Below are 16,901 nucleotides of genomic sequence, written 5' to 3'. Positions count from 1 at the left end.
GCGGAGCCACACAGAGAAAAGAGACCCCCCTCCCCCCTCGATAGGCCGTGTGTCTGAGCCTGAAACTGCGCAGATTTAATCCCCGGCTGCCTATAAGGCCCCCCCTGACCTCTGATCTCCCTACTCCTGCCTAGGGCGGCACGCTAGTATCCAGACTGGCAATAGGTGGTTAGCTCCACGCTGTTGGGAACTCGGCTAGTCGGGAGCGGTGAGTGGGTCTCTGGCTATGGCCCCTCGGCAGCGCAGCACACTCCGCGGTGAGGCCAATTTTCGAGGCCCGGAGAATCGCCGGACCGGCGCCGGGCTTGATTACGGCGTGAAAGTGGATTCTCCGCCTCCACGCCGACCGCAATTTTGACAGAGAATCCAGCCCCACATCTTTGTAACCCCATAACCCCATCTAACCTCTGGACATTAAGGAACAATTTAGAATGGTCAATCTGCCTAACCTGCATAACTTTGGACTGTGACAGGAAACTGGAGCACCCACAAGAAACCTATAGACATGGCAAGAACGTGCAAACGTGCCACAGTCACCCAAAGTTGGAATTGAACCATGGTCTCTGGCGCTGTGAGGCAGCAGTGCTAACCGCTATGCCACCCCTATTTAAAAAAGGAGGGGATAAGTCCATAGCAGCCGAATGTTGGTCGTGGAAAATATTTTAGAGGTAATTATTTTGGACAATTACCATTTAACTTGATCATATTTTTTGATGAAGTATTGGAAAGGGCTGATGAGTGTAATACAGGTGTTGCTATGTATAGGAACTTCCCTAAGCAGCACCAAAACCTATTTCTCGGATTCTCAGCCATGATTCAGTTGGAAGCCCGCTTGTTTCTGAATCACATAGCTGTGTGTAGATTCTATACTAGGATTTAAGCACAAAAATTAAGCCTAGCACGCTAGTGTAATTCTAAGAGATTGTTGCACTGTTGGATTTGCTGTCTCTGAGATCCCATTTGTCTGCTCAGGTAGATGTAAAAGACATTGAGAAGTTATTTATTTTGAAGAACAGCAGGAGAGTTATCCCCAGTTCCTGACAGCACGGTGGCACAAAGGTGAGCACTGCTGGCTCACAGCTCCAGGGACTGAGGTTTGATTCTGTCCTTGGTTGACTGACTGTGTGGAGTTTGCACGTTCTCCTCCTGGCTGCGTAGGTTTCCTACGGGTGCTCCGGTTTGCTCACATCGTTCAATGATGTGCAGATTTAGTGGGGGTTATGGGGATATGGTGGGGGGAGTGGGGCCTAGTAAGGATACTCATTCAGAGAGTCGGTGGAGACTCGATGGGCCAAATGGCCTCCTTCTGTACTCTAGGGATTCTACGGACTGTATATTCCTCAATCAACATCACAAAACAAGTTGTCTTACCTTATCACATTGCTGTTTGTAGAGGGTTACTGTGTGTAGCTTGGCTGCTAGCTGTAACCGTGACTTTGAAATTGTTCCACCAGCTGTAAAGCTCTCTGAGATGTCCATTGGTCACGAAAAGTCCAACATAATGCAATTCTTATTTTATTTACATTTGCGAGCAAATTTAAATCCTATGGTATTAAAGGGAGAGTGGCAGCATGGATATGAAATTTGCTGAAGAGCAGCAAAGCCCCGCCCCTCTTATTGTCACTCTTGTTTATGCACCTGAGGAAGGAGCAGTGAGGAAGGAGCTGGGCTCTTAAAGCTCGTGTTTGAAACAAACATGTTGGACTTTGACCTGGTGTTGTAAGACTTCTTACTGTGCTCACCCCAGTCAAACGCCGGCATCTCCACATCGTGACTCTTGTTGTAGGCACCACCCCCTCGCTTGTCTTGGTCACACCCCTCTCTGCCTCGGCCTCCCTCCTCATGCTGCCTTTAGGCCCCACCTCCACACTGCCTCTAGGCCCCGCCCCTTCCGTGTCTCTGGGCCCCGCCCCTCTCTGCCTCGGCCTCCCCGCTGACGCTGCCTTTAGGCCCCGCCTCTCTCGCTGCTTCTGGGCCCGCCCTTCTCCCTGCCTCTAGGCCCCGCCCCTCTCCCTGCCTCTCATTCTCGTCGCTTTTGCAGCCGTTAAACCCCTCCCCGTCAGTGTCTCTCGGCCCCGCGCCTCTAGGCCCCGCCCTTCTCGCTGCCACTCTCGTTCTAGATCCCGCCCCTGTCGTGTTCCCCTTCGCAGCCCACGTGACTGTGAGGTGAAGAGTCAGAGGTCAGGGAAGATGGTGGAAGGAATCGAGCCGGTTGATGTGCGCGTGGTTCGCTGCGGCGGCAGCAGAATCAACTACCGACGGCCCGTCTTTTCGGCCGACAGCAGGTGAGCGCTGTCCCTAGCTGCTCCGTGCCGGCTCCTGAGCGCAGTCCAAGGCTGCGAGCGGGGAACCTGCTGGAGAGAAGCTGTTTGCAGCCACGCGGTGTTCCTGTGCCCGGTTCTGGGATGGAAGCAACTCTGATTCCCGGGGAGCTGCAGCATCGGGGAGGGGGTGGCTCTGATTTACATCTGCAGTCAGCAGAGGCAGGAAGGACCGAGTGGCCATCTGCTTCTGTTTCTCCAAGTCAACAATTAGACTACGTTTACCTGTCCCAGGTTGGAATGGGATGCTCCCTGTGATGCCTGATTTTATAATTGGGCCTGTTTATATGTTTTAGTGGTTTCAACAGAGCCTTGCACTTTACTGCTGGCAGATTCCAAATGACTAAACATTCCTACTTGTTACAGTGCTGCACTTCTATCTGTAATCAATTGAAGTAGCCTGCAACTGATAACTTGGAGCTCCTGTTTATTGTGACTGTTGTTCCCTCAGTGAAGCATGGTAGCATTGTGGATAGCACAATTGCTTCACAGCTCCAGGATCCCAGGTTTGATTCCAGCTTGGGTCACTGCCTGTGCGGAGTATGCACATCCTCCCCGTGTGTGCGTGGGTTTCCTCCAGGTGCTCTGGTTTCCTCCCATAATCCAAAGATGTGCAGGTTAGGTGGATTGGCTATGATAAATTGACCTTGGTGTCCAAAATTGCCCTTAGTGTTGGGTGAGGTTACTGGGTTATGGGGATAGGGTGGAGGTGTTGACCTTGGGTAGGGTGCTCTTTCCAAGAGCCGGTGCAGACTCGATGGGCCGAATGGCGGCCTCCTGCACTGTAAATTCTATGAAGTAATGGTTCCAAGTCTAGGTTCTGTGACTTGGAGGGGAAATTGCAGCTTGTGGTCTTCCCACCCATCTACAGTCCTTAGAGATAGTAGAGGTCTCTGGTTCGGAATATGCTGATGAAGGAATTTGGCACGTTGGTGCATTGCATCTTGCAGATGATGCTACTGAATGTTTTAAGATGACTGATGGGCTGTTGATCAAGTGGGCTGCTTTGTTCTGGGTGGTGTTGAGCTTCTTGAATGTCGTTGGAGCGGCACATATTCGGGCAACTGGAGGGTATTACATCACATTTCTGACTTGTGCCTTCTGGAAGGTGCTGAATTACTTGCTGCAGAATTCCCAGCCTCTGAATTGTTCTTGTAGCTACAGTATTTAATGGTTGGTTCAGTTAGGTTTCTGATCTGCGGTAACCACCAGGATGTTGATGGCGTGAGGTTCATTGGTGGTAATGCTATTGACTGTCAAAGGAAGATGGTTAGATTTTCTGTTGTTGATCATGAGGCACATCAACACCATACGCTCAGAATACGTTGATCCACTGCAATTTGCCTACCGCCACAACCGGTCCCTGGCTGTACCTCATCCTTGGAGCATCTCGACAACTTGTATCAGACTACATCAGACTCTTATTTATTGACTACAGCTCTGCCTTCAACACCATAATTCCAGCAAAGCTCGTATCAAAGCTCCAAACCTAGGATTGGGCTCCTCACTCTGCAATTGGATCCTTGACTTTCTGACCCATAGACCACAATTAGTAAAGATAAACAAGAACACCTCCTCCACGCTAGTCCTCAATACTGGGGCCCCACAAGGCTGCGTACTTAGCCCCCTACTATACTCCCCATGCACATGATTGTGTGGCAAAATTTGGCTCCAAATCCATCTACAAGTTTGCTGACGACACGACTGTAGTGGGTTGGATCTCAAACAACAATGAGTCAGAATACAGGAGGGAGATAGAGAACCTAGTGGAGTGGTGTAATGGCAGCAATCTCTCCCTTAATGACAGCAAAACTAAAGAGCTGGTCACAATATCGTAAAAACCCCTGTCTGCATCAATGGTGCTGAGGTGGAGATAGAACATAGAACGATACAGCGCAGTACAGGCCCTTCGGCCCACGATGTTGCACCGACATGGGAAGTCAAAAACTAAAGGCCATCTAACCTACACTATGCCATTATCATCCATATGCTTATCCAATAAACTTTTAAATGCCGTCAATGTTGGCGAGGTCACTACTGTTGCAGGTAGGGCATTCCACGGCCTCACCACTCTTTGCGTAAAAAACCTACCTCTGACGTCTGTCCTATATCTATTACCCCTCAATTTAAGGCTATGTCCCCTCGTGCTAGCCACCTCCATCCGCGGGAGAAGGCTCTCGCTGTCCACCCTATCTAACCCTCTGATCATTTTGTATGCCTCTATTAAGTCACCTCTTAACCTTCTTCTCTCTAACGAGAACAACCTCAAGTCCATCAGCCTTTCCTCATAAGATTTTCCCTCCATACCAGGCAACATTCTGGTAAATCTCCTCTGCACCCGTTCCAAAGCTTCCACGTCCTTCCTATAATGAGGCGACCAGAACTGTACGCAATACTCCAAATGCGACCGTACCAGAGTTTTGTACAGCTGCAACATGACCTCATGGCTCCGGAACTCAATCCCTCTACCAATAAAGGCCAACACACCATAGGCCTTCTTCACAACCCTATCAACCTGGGTGGCAACTTTCAGGGATCTATGTACATGGACACCGAGATCCCTCTGCTCATCCACACTGCCAAGAATTTTACCGTAAGAAGTCTTACAACACCAGGTTAAAGTCCAACAGGTTTGTTTCAAACACGAGCTTTCGGAGCACGGCTCCTTCTTCATTCACCTGAAGAAGGAGCCGTGCTCCGAAAGCTCGTGTTTGAAACAAACCTGTTGGACTTTAACCTGGTGTTGTAAGACTTCTTACTGTGCTCACCCCAGTCCAACGCCGGCATCTCCACATCAAGAATTTTACCATTAGCCAAATATTCCGCATTCCTGTTTTTCTTTCCAAAGTGAATCACCTCACACTTCTCTACATTAAACTCCATTTGCCACCTCTCAGCCCAGCTCTGCAGCTTATCTATGTCCCTCTGTAACCTGCAACATCCTTCCACACTGTCTACAACTCCACCGACTTTAGTGTCGTCTGCAAATTTCCTCACCCAACCTTCTGTGTCCTCCTCTAGGTCATTTATAAAAATGACAAACAGCAACGGCCCCAGAACAGATCCTTGTGGTACGCCACTCGTAACTGAACTCCATTCTGAACATTTGCCATCAACCACCACCCTCTGTCTTCTTTCAACTAGCCAATTTCTGATCCACATCTCTAAATCACCCTCGATCCCCAGCCTCCGTATTTTCTGCAATAGCCGACCGTGGGGAACCTTATCAAACGCTTTACTGAAATCCATATACACCACATCAACTGCTCTACCCTCGTCTACCTGTTCAGTCACCTTCTCAAAGAACTCGATAAGGTTTGTGAGGCATGACCTACCCTTCACAAAACCATGCTGACTATCCCTAATCATATTATTCCTATCTAGATGATTATAAATCGTATCTTTTATAATCCTCTCCAAGACTTTACCCACAACAGACGTGAGGCTCACCGGCCTATAGTTACCGGGGTTATCTCTACTCCCCTTCTTGAACAAAGGGACCACATTTGCTACCCTCCAATCCTCTGGCACTATTCCTGTAGCCAATGATGACATAAAAAAAGCCAAAGGCTCAGCAATCTCTTCCCTGGCTTCCCAGAGAATCCTAGGATAAATCCCATCAGGCCCCGGGGACTTATCTATTTTCACCTTGTCCAGAATTGCCAACACTTCTTCCCTACGCACCTCAATGCCAACTATTCTAATAGCCTGGGTCTCAGCATTCTCCTCCACAACATTATCTTTTTCCTGAGTGAATAATGACGAGAAGTATTCATTTAGTATCTCGCTTATCTCCTCAGCCTCCACACACAACTTCCCACCACTGTCCTTGACTGGCCCTACTCTTACCCTAGTCATTCTTTTATTCCTGACATACCTATAGAAAGCTTTTGGGTTTTCCTTGATCCTACCTGCCAAAGACTTCTCATGTCCCCTCCTTGCTCGTCTTAGCTCTCTCTTTAGATCCTTCCTCGCTTCCTTGTAACTATCAAGCGCCCCAACTGAAACTTCACGCCTCATCTTCACATAGGCCTCTTTCTTCCTCTTAACAAGAGATTCCACTTCTTTGGTAAACCACGGTTCCCTCGCTCTACCCATTCCTCCCTGCCTGACTGGTACGTACTTATCAAGAACACGCAATAGCTGTTCCTTGAACAAGCTCCACATATCCAGTGTCCCAACCCTTGCAGCCTACTTCTCCAACCTACACATCCTAAGTCATGTCTAATGGCATCATAATTGCCCTTCCCCCAGCTATAACTCTTGCCCTGCGGGGTATACTTATCCCTTTCCATCACTAATGTAAAGGTCACTGAATTATGGTCACTGTTTCCAAAGTGCTCACCTACCTCCAGATCTAACACCTGGCCTGGTTCATTACCCAAAACCAAATCCAATGTGGCCTCGCCTCTTGTTGGCCTGTCAACATATTGTGTCAGGAAACCCTCCTGCACACATTGTACAAAGAACGACCCATCTAATGTACTCAAATGGAGATGGTTGACAGCTTCAAATTCCTAGGTGTGCACATCACCAACAATCTGTCCTGGTCCACCCACGTCGACACTGACCAAGAAAGCACAACAGAACCTTTACTTTCTCAGGAAACTAAGGAAATTTGGCATGTCCACGTTGACTCTTACCAACTTTTACAGATCCACTATAGAAAGCATACTATCTAGCTGCTTCACAGCCTAATATGGCAACTGCTCGGTGTAGGACTATAAGAAACTACAGAGAGTCGCGGACACAGCCCAGTCCATCACGTGAACCCGCCTCCCATGTATTCATAGAATTTACAGTGCAGAAGGAGGCCATTCGGCCCATCGAGTCTGCACTGGCTCTTGGAAAGAGCACCCTACCCAAGGTCAACACCTCTACCCCATCCCCATAACCCAGCAACCCCACCCAACACTGAGGGCAATTTATCATGGCCAATCCACCTAACCTGCACATCTTTGGACTGTGGGAGGAAACCGGAGCACCTGGAGGAAACCCACGCACACACGGTGAGGATGTGCATACTCCGCACAGACAGTGACCCAAGCCAGAATCGAACCTGGGACCCTGGAGCTGTGAAGCGATTGTGCTATCCACAATGCTGCCCTCTGTCTACTCTGTCTACACCTCCTGCTAACTTGGGAAAGTGGACAGAATAATCAAAGTCCCCTCCTACTTATTCACTCATCCAACTTCTTCCATCGGGCAGGAGATACAAAAGTCTGAGAACACGCACGAACAGATTCAAAAACAGCTTCACCCCGCTGTTACCAGACTCTTAACTGACCGTCTTATTGATTGAACTGATATTTTCACACATCTTTTCTACTGAGTAGTACTACACTCCTGTATGCTGCACCCGATGCCTGTGTCTATTTATTCACATTGTATATTTTTATATGTTTGCCCAATTGGTTTTCTTTTCATGTACCGAATGATCTGTCTCAACTGTACGCAGAACAATACTTTTCACTGTACCTCGGTACACATGGCGATAAACAAATCCATCCATGGTCATTTCCTCGCACTTGTGTGCCATGAATATTATTGCCACGTATCAACCTAAGCCTGACTGTTCACTAAGTCTTGCTGCATGCAGTATTTGAGGAGTTGCAAATGGTATTGAATATTATGCAATCATCATTGAACATCCCCATTTCAGACCTTATTTAGGAAGGTAATTCTTGAAGCAGCTCCTGATGGTTCAACCAAGGAGACTATAGAACATAGAAAAATACAGCACAGAACAGGCCCTTCGGCCCACAATGTTGTGCCAAATTTTTGTCCTAGATTAAGAACAAATTAATCTACACCCCATCATTTACCGTAATCCATGTACCTATCCAATAGCCGCTTGAAGGCACCTAATGTTTCCGACGAACTACTTCCACGGGCAGTGCAATCCATGCCCCCACTACTCTCTGGATAAAGAACCTACCTCTGACATCCCCCTATATCTTCCACCATTCACCTTAAATTTATGTCCCTTGTAATGGTTTGTTCCACCTGGGGAAAAAGTCTCTGACTGTCTACTCTATCTATTCCCCTGGTTTATCTTATAAACCTCTATCAAGTCGCCCCTCATCCTTCTCCGTTCTAATGAGAAAAGGCCCTAGCACCCTCAACCTTTCCTCGTAAGACCTACTCTCCATTCCAGGCAACATCCTGGTAAATCTCCTTTGCACCTTTTCCAAAGCTTCCACATCCTTCCTAAAATGAGGCGACCAGAACTGCTCACAGTACTCCAAATGTGGCCGTACCAAGGTTTTGTACAGCTGCATCATCATCTCACAGCTCTTAAATTCAATCCCTCTGCTAATGAGCGCTAGCACACCATAGGCCTTCTTCACAGCTCTATTTGCTTGAGTGGTAACTTTCAAAGATCTATGAACATAGACCCCAAGATCTCTCTGCTCCTCCTCATTGCCAATAACCCTACTGTTAATTATCCTGAGGAATGTCTGTAACAATACCCTGGGACCACTCGAGGAACAGATAGGCATTTTTGCAGCCGCCGTCAGCCTGACTCCTTGATAATCGAATGTTACCACCTTGGTGCACAAGATTCTGAGGGGAACCATCAGCGGTCATGGTGCATATCAGTACCAGTGACAGAGATAGAAATAGAGATGGGATACTGCAGGTAGATTTCAGGGTGCTAGGAAAGAAAGTAAAAATAGATCCTCAAAGTTTACTCATGCTGCCATGCTCCTGAGTACTATGACAAAGGAGGAGATAGTTCAGGTGACTATGATTCAAGATGATATCAGAGGGTTTTTGTCCTGGGGAACTGGGAATGTGGTACCTATACATGTAGGGAGGTTGTACCTCAGCAGGGCAGGAACCAATATTATGGTGGGAAGAGTTGTTGTCATTGCTGAGGAGAGTTTGGCAGGAGGGGATAGGAGTCTGAGCATAACTTCGGAAGGAAAGTAGAGAAGAAAAATGGCGAGGAAGTTTGGAAGGCTCAGGAAACAAAGGCTAGAAAATAGCCAACAAAGGAACTGTTCATTCATTAGTGGTGTACAAGTGCTCTAGTATATAAGACAGGTGAGCAGAGGATGCAGACACCCAAAAATGCAATTGAAAGTTTGCTTAAAGGGCAGGGAGGGCAACTCAACATTCCTGATAACAGGATAGTCGGATAGTTGAGAGATTAAAAAAAAAAAAATAGGTTACAGTATTGATGAAGGAAACAATTAGAGATGTGAGGAGCAATGATACACTGGAACTACCATCAAATCAGGCCACATAGGTAGAACTAAAAGGAGCAATTGCACTACAGAAGTATGTCAAAGAGCCTAAAACAGTCTGAAGGAGATCAGCTCGCAGATATTTAGGCAAATTGCTGGAAGTACAGAAAAAAAGGCAGTAACAGTCGAATTTCAACCAGCCTGATATTAACTGGGATACATTCAGTATCAAATGTATAGAGGGTACAAAATTCATAATGCATTCGGGAGAAGCCTTTTAGCCATTACACAAACAGAATGGAGCTTGCTTTTTAAGATTTATTTTTTCTCCCTTTACAGAATAGTACTCAGATGCTTAATGTTTTTCAGATATTTGTTGTGTGCATCAGGGGATCTTGTAAAAGTGTATAGTACAGCCACAGAGGAATGTGTGCATGCCCTGAAAGGCCATAAAAATCTCGTCACAGGCATTCAGCTTAATCCCAAAAATCATTTGCAGGTAAGAACTATGATCTTGAAGAAATGCAGGAAATCATCTCTTGGAGAAACATCATATCTTTGGGCTCTGATGTATTAAAAATGTGAATGTTGGACAATTGAAAATTTTCTGGCATTGTGGCACTTGTCATGCAGCCCAGATGCTAAATGTACCTCATTTCCCTTTCACGTATGGGTTTCTAACATTTTTGCTACTCCATGTTTATCGAGCCTCCATTAATAGTTTAAGCTATAGGCTTTTGACCAATGCAAAGTGCTCATATTTATTTTTCTTCCTCAAGCTAAAAAAGGCCCAAGGGATCCCATCTTTCACAAAACAATTGAAAGTCCTTAAAAATATCAAGCCAGGCACAGTGGATAGCACTGGGACTGCGGCGCTGAGGACCCGGTTCGAATATGGTCCTTGGTTGGTGTCCGTGTAGATTTTGCACATTCTCCCCATGTCTGCGTGGGTTTCACCCCCACAACCCAAAGATATGCAGGTCAGTTGGATTGGCTACGCTAAATTGCCCCTTTGGAAAATAAAAAGAATTGGGAACTCTAAATTTAAAAAAATATATATCAAGCCAGTACAACTATTGGTGCTGTAGTCCTTCTCCTTTTACGGAGGAATGTCTTGTCTCCTGGTATTGTTGAGAGTCTAAATAATAGTTGTTATTTGGTTCAAACTTACAACTACAAGGTTTAATTATGCATAAGCCTGCACAGTGTACATTTTAACTGCAGTGAAAAGTCTTTTAAAATTGCTACTGATTATCCAGCTATTTGTTCACAGCTGTACTCTACTTCGTTGGATGGCACTATTAAACTATGGGACTTCACCGATGGAATATTAATAAAAGTAAGTGATACTGTACTCTGAAACACATAGTAAAAAAAAGTTTTCTTTCAAATGTGTGGTAACTATTTATTTTCTTTGTAGACCTTTGTTGTGGATTTTCAACTTCTTGCCCTGTACGCATCTGCTGCTGATGAAAAGTCCATCTTTGCTATTATTCCAAAAGATAATAAAGTTACAGGTAACAAAAAGGTTTTGACGTCTGCTTTAAGAAAGGTTATCCTTTGCTAACATTGCATTGTCTGTGCAGCTAAAATACAGAGATAGAAGACCCTGAAAAGCTGATTTAACACAGTAATATAATCAGCTGTATGCTTTAATGCTCTGTAAAATATTGTGATCACAATACGTTGGTCAAATTCTCTTCTATTTTGCAGCTGGAACCTTGACAGAGTTTGGAATGTACAGAAAACTTATTTTAGTTTCGAGCCTCTTAATCTGCATGTAATTTTTTTTTTTGTTATAAATTTAGAATACCTAATTCATTTTTCCAATTAAGGGGCAAATTAGCTTGGCCAATTCACCTATCCTGCACATCTTTGGGTTGTGGGGGCAGAACCCACGCAAACACGGGGAGAATGTGCAAACTCCACACGGACAGTGACCGAGTCGTGATCGAACCTTGAACCTCAGCGTCGTGAGGCACCAGGGCTAACCCACTGAGCCACCGTGCTGCCATCTGCATGTAATTATTATTGCTGAGAAGAGGCATGTTGCCAAAACTGTTCATCTTGCACTCATCAAGATAAATGCAAGAATTGCATCTAACAGTAGATGTTTTTAGATGTTATAAGCATGGGCTAGTTGAGTATGGTCTGTACTCTGCCTATTATGAACATCTGGAGGAATATGTTATTTGATTACACCAGCCAATCATAGGGATGTATGGCCAATGTACCTGCCACTGAAATTCATACACTACATTGCTTAATTGTGTTGGAGGCTGAACGCCCTTTTGAACTGTTGGCTGCAAACTATTAATGGAAAATACCATTTGCATTGTCACTGCACAGTTGCAGTTGGAAATGGCTTGCTTAACTTATTCAAATTTTGAGATGCTTTCCCTTTCCTGGGAACTTGAGATAGACCAGACACTTTTCAGATCTGAAAATGGTGGCCTTTGGCCCATTTGCGAGCTTGCATAACACACATTAAAATGATGTCTCATTACAGCCTATTTTATTAATGGTCGGTTCTGTGCAGCATGAATTGGCCAAATGGTTGAGTGAATTAATACAGCTGTTTCTTAGTGAGTTTCCTACGCCCATGGTGAAGGGTGTCTTCATCTTGGCGAAGACTATAAGTTGACTACATATTGATTGCACTGGCTTGTCCAAGTGCTTGTTTGATGTTGGCTTATTTACAAATGTGCTGCTGAAAGAAGCCATCGCAAATTGAGCACGTCACTGTGCCACGATAAACTAGACATGTAGCCATTTTCTGAATAGATATCCATTACATTTCGGAGTTTAGAAACTCACACATTTGAATTCAATTTTAATATCAGCAGCTATGTCCAAATAGATGGTGCAGCAATGTGATTCCCTTTAGGTCTAGAACTTTGAAACATTTCCATTGCTTTTCTCAAGAAGCTTATTTTTGATGGAAAGAGCCGTACTTCCTATTCTGGGCATATTTCCAATACATAGTTGATATGCTTGTGATCTTTGAATCTACTGCTGCTTGTTACGCTCCATCCTGCGTTCAAATTGACTCTTGAAATGGAGTGGTCAAAATATGCTGCCTTTCCCTAATGTGCCAGTTGACCTATTGGTATCAATTTGCCAAGTAGTCAGCACCCTTTTTCACCTGTAATATAAATTGCTGTGATCATTTAAAATTCTTACATTTGTCTTGAACGCACAACAAAAAACTTCAGCGGCATCTCTTCAACAATACTCAAGTCCTGTATTACCGAGCGATTATATGTAATTATCAATTTAGTAACCAATCTCAACGATATTAATTGTTTTCTTTGATCAAGTACAATAGATTTTAGAATTTGATTCTGATGGCAAATTGTCTTTTACATTTTGGTAGTAGGTGGAATGTTTTGAAAGATAAATCATGACATGTAAAGTAAAATTGGATGGTTCCTCACTTTATGTATTGTACTCCTGCTTTGCAATCTGTGATGTTCTCCAGGGAAGCTTCAGTTGATGTCCATCAGTCTGCCCAAATCAACTGCTCAAGAAGTCGAAGCAAAAGACTTGACACTCATTTTGGATGATGTATGTCAATCACCAAAATCAATAGCTTTTGGCAGAGAGGTATGACTCTTTGACTATTTTAAAATAAAAGTAATTTAAAATACATTTATAAACATTTTCTTCTTCAAAAGTGTAAAACAAAATGAATATAAACAATTTATGATAGTTTGATTCAGGTAATACGTTTGTACGTTAATGACTGCATTTTAATTGCACCTTATAATGAATGAATGGCTTTGATAGGATAGACGTAGGGAAGTTGTTTCCATTAGCAGGGGAGACTAGGACGCGGGGGCACAGCCTTAGAATAAAAGGGAGTCACTTTAGAACAGAGATGAGGAGAAATTTCTTCAGCCAGAGAGTGGTAGGTCTGTGGCATTCATTGCCACAGAGGGCGGTGGAGGCCGGGACATTGAGTGTCTTTAAGACAGAAATTGATAAATTCTTGATTTCTCGAGGAATTAAGGGCTATGGGGAGAGAGCGGGTAAATGGAGTTGAAATCAACCATGATTGAATGGTGGAGTGGACTCGATGGGCCGAATGGCCTTACTTCCACTCCTATGTCTTATGGTCTTATATAATTTTTATTGGAAACGGAAAGGAAGTGCAAGTATAACTGTTGTATCTTCCAGTTGTTTCATAACGTATGTATGCCTAGAGAAATAAAATTTAATCCAAAGGGAGATTAATTTGTAGTTAGAATATAATCCGACAGTTACTAGTTAAATGGGTGGGGGAGGGTGGGCAAGTTGTAGGAAATGGCTCTTACTGGCAATTCATTTGGCAGTGTTTCTAATTAACGATAATTTGGGTACATAATGAATAAATTAATTTTATTAATCATACACAATTAATTTTGCATGGTTTTTTAAGGTAAGTGATTTAGTAGTTCATTAGAATGAAAAATGCACCTTCTTTATTTGTTACATTTTCTACTTGATGTTATTTTCATTTAACAGGGTGTATATGTTGCTTCAGTCAAAGCTCTTGAGCTCCGTGTGTTTTTCTTCAAAAAGAAAAAGCATTACAGGTAATCCTTAGTTGGAATATTACTTTGGTTTTTCTCTGCATACTAGTTTTATCATGTCAGACTAGTCCGTAAAACAATCTGTTTACAATCAAGGAAACAACAAAATAATCTTGTTTTACTTTGTTTAAAGTTTTCCTTTGGGTATCAAAAATCGGAAAGGAGCGAATGCATTCACCTGTGTAGCCTGCCATCCAAAGGAAGACTGTATAGCAACAGGCCACAAAGATGGCAAAATCCGGCTCTGGTATGGCATTCTTTCATCATGCTTCTGAAATTCATCTTTGATAAGCCACTTGTAATTAGTTTTATTTGGTTTCCACCATTGGGGAAAACCTTTCCGTGCACACTGAAATCAGAAAACTTGCATATATGACTTTGTTGGAATTCTTCCTTACCTAACGTACCCATGTGCATCCTCAAAAGTAGATGCAATAAAAAATAATTTAAAATGGGTATGTGCTTTGTGATCTTGGTTTTATCATATAACTTGTAACTGGCTTTCTAGGATGTTGTGATGTAATCTGAAAACCAAGGCCTTAGTCCTTCTATGAGTAGTGTTAAATGATATTGGAGTTGAAATACTTAAAAATATATTTTTCTTCTTCCTTCTCATTCCCTATTTTAATTTGGATAGCACCTTCACGAAAAACTAAATTTATAAAATGACCATTAGAATTAATTTTAATTCTTTCCCCGTTTCATATTGCTGTTTAGAAAACTGATACAAACATTTTAAACACACATTATTTTGTAACTGCTAGAATGCAGGTTACAATAACGTTTGCTGAGAAAATTACTTTGTACAAAGTTTTGTTTGACTATTTTATAAAGTGCAATCAAAAATAAAAGCTGCAAATATCCGGATAGCAATGAGATGCTTCATTATTTTCAATGAAAAAACAGGGTGCTTGGGAACTAAGATGTATAGGTACTAAAATGTCACTGCCCAAACCAAGGAAATTGTTTACAGAATCAGCATCTTTAATACTGTTTAACATTAAAATATAAATAAGTAGAAGGAAGATTCAAGAGTGTTTTTCTTAAGTCGGCAGTCTTGATTGAGATCAGATAATTCATTATAACTGGAGATCTCCGCTGAGATGTTCTTGTCTATTTAATGTACTCTACCATAAAGACGCAATATTGGCCATCAGGGTCGGGAAACTTCCTGTAGAAAATTGAATTAAAGCGGGAACTCGTATATCTATATTGTGAAACACTTCGACAGTTACTCCTAAAAGGAGCTGCTATTTTGGGATATTTTGATATTGAACTATATTCATTTTTCAAAATGTATTGAAAGTCTTCACTTGGCTGAAAGGAAAAGTAGATTCTAGCTTTTGAAAAGGTGAGGAGTTTCTAGTCCTCATGTGAGGCTGTTTTTAAATTCATAGGAGGAACTTTAATCACAAACAGGAGTATACCTATTCATCACAGCACTGGCACCACGATGCAGTCAATGACCTGGTCTTTTCAGCAGAAGGTAGGGAAGTGCATTGTCTGTTTTCTAATCTGATTTTAACTGAAATTAGTCAGGTGGATCTTTGTTTCTTTTTACATTATTATAGTTTACAAATTTTAATAGTTTTTAAAATTCCCAACACAAAGTAAATTGGCGGGGTTTAATTTGGAGTCAGTACTTATTAAAAACGTATCCCTTCAAACTCCGTTCATAGTCGTTACTCCACAGAGGGAGGTCCTTTCATCTATTAAGTGCATGCCGGTTCTGGGTGGAGCAATTCAGTCAGTTCCATTTCCCTACTCTTTCCCCATATGTTTATTTCCCTCCAATGCATATTTTGTTTCCATTTGAAATCATTGATTCCATCACTGTATGAAAATAAGGTTCTTGTTCACATTTCACCTGCATCTATTCAAAACCTTGGGCGCGATTCTCCGCAATGGAGACAAAGTCCCGACGCCGGATTGAAAACCGGAGTGTTTCACTCTGCGTTGGAGCCCGCTCCCAGCCCACTATTCTCCCGCCCCGGGGGGCTAGGAGTGGCGTCGCATATTCTACGAGCGCTAGACCTTGGCGCCGCGTAAATGAAGTCACCCGCACATGCGCGGTTGCCGTCCTCCCCGAGGCCGCCCCGTAAGAAGATGGCGGATGGATCTTGTAGGGCGGCGGAGGGAAGGAGGTCCTCCTTTAAATCTGTGTGTCTAGTGCTTATATCAGCAGCTAATCACAAATCTTTACTGTGTGGATGGATGCCTTTCGTACCACCTCTGCAGTGTTTCTCCGGATGAACATTCCACCTAATGTGCCTTCCCCGTAATCTGGCACATTCATTCTTTTTGTTCCAGACACCAACCAACCTCTGTGTGAATTTTTTTCCTCACATTATTTCTACTCCTTTTTCCCATTATTTTGAATCTGTGCCCTCTACTTGATGTAACTTTGAAAAGGAACAGATTCTCACTATTTATCCTATCTACATTCAAGACCGTAAATACCTCCCATCAAGTCTCTCCTCAGCTTTCTTCACTCGCAGGAAAACAGGCACAATCTCTGGAATTTATCCTCATAGCTACCATTGTTTATCCTGGGAATCATTCTTGTGAATCACCTCTGCACTGTCTGCAGTGTCTTCACATCCTTCCTCAAGTAGGGTGTCCAGAACTGGATGCTGTACTCCAGATGAGGCCTAACTAATGGAAGCAGCTTTTGGCTGCCTTATCTGAAACGGTCATAATCTTGTACAGCTCTATCTTGGCCAGTTCTGGTAACCAAACTGCAGGAAGGACATGAGAGGTTGCAGGGGAGATGCACCAGAATGGTTCCAGGTTTGAGGAAATTTTAGAGTTCT

The 16,901-nt window shown here is 43.6% G+C and overlaps 1 protein-coding gene across 1 annotated transcript in view; it reads left to right on the top strand.

Annotated features, from left to right (window-relative positions):
- Positions 1-2,084: 2,084 nt before the first annotated feature.
- The window catches only part of wdr75 (WD repeat domain 75), a 44,143-nt gene continuing 29,326 nt past the window's right edge, over positions 2,085-16,901 (top strand). Inside the window, exons 1-8 of the mRNA XM_038789186.1 lie at positions 2,085-2,285; positions 9,884-10,013; positions 10,788-10,853; positions 10,935-11,031; positions 12,996-13,120; positions 14,021-14,091; positions 14,222-14,335; positions 15,486-15,574. Coding sequence (XP_038645114.1) covers positions 2,191-2,285; positions 9,884-10,013; positions 10,788-10,853; positions 10,935-11,031; positions 12,996-13,120; positions 14,021-14,091; positions 14,222-14,335; positions 15,486-15,574 — 787 coding nt within the window. The 5' untranslated portion in view covers positions 2,085-2,190. The remainder of the gene's footprint in view (positions 2,286-9,883; positions 10,014-10,787; positions 10,854-10,934; positions 11,032-12,995; positions 13,121-14,020; positions 14,092-14,221; positions 14,336-15,485; positions 15,575-16,901) is intronic.

This window comes from Scyliorhinus canicula, chromosome 2, assembly GCF_902713615.1.
Source record: "Scyliorhinus canicula chromosome 2, sScyCan1.1, whole genome shotgun sequence".
Classification (NCBI taxonomy): Eukaryota; Metazoa; Chordata; class Chondrichthyes; order Carcharhiniformes; family Scyliorhinidae; genus Scyliorhinus; species Scyliorhinus canicula.
The sequence above is the reverse complement of the archived record's forward strand: the minus strand, read 5'-3'. Positions and strand labels throughout refer to the sequence as shown.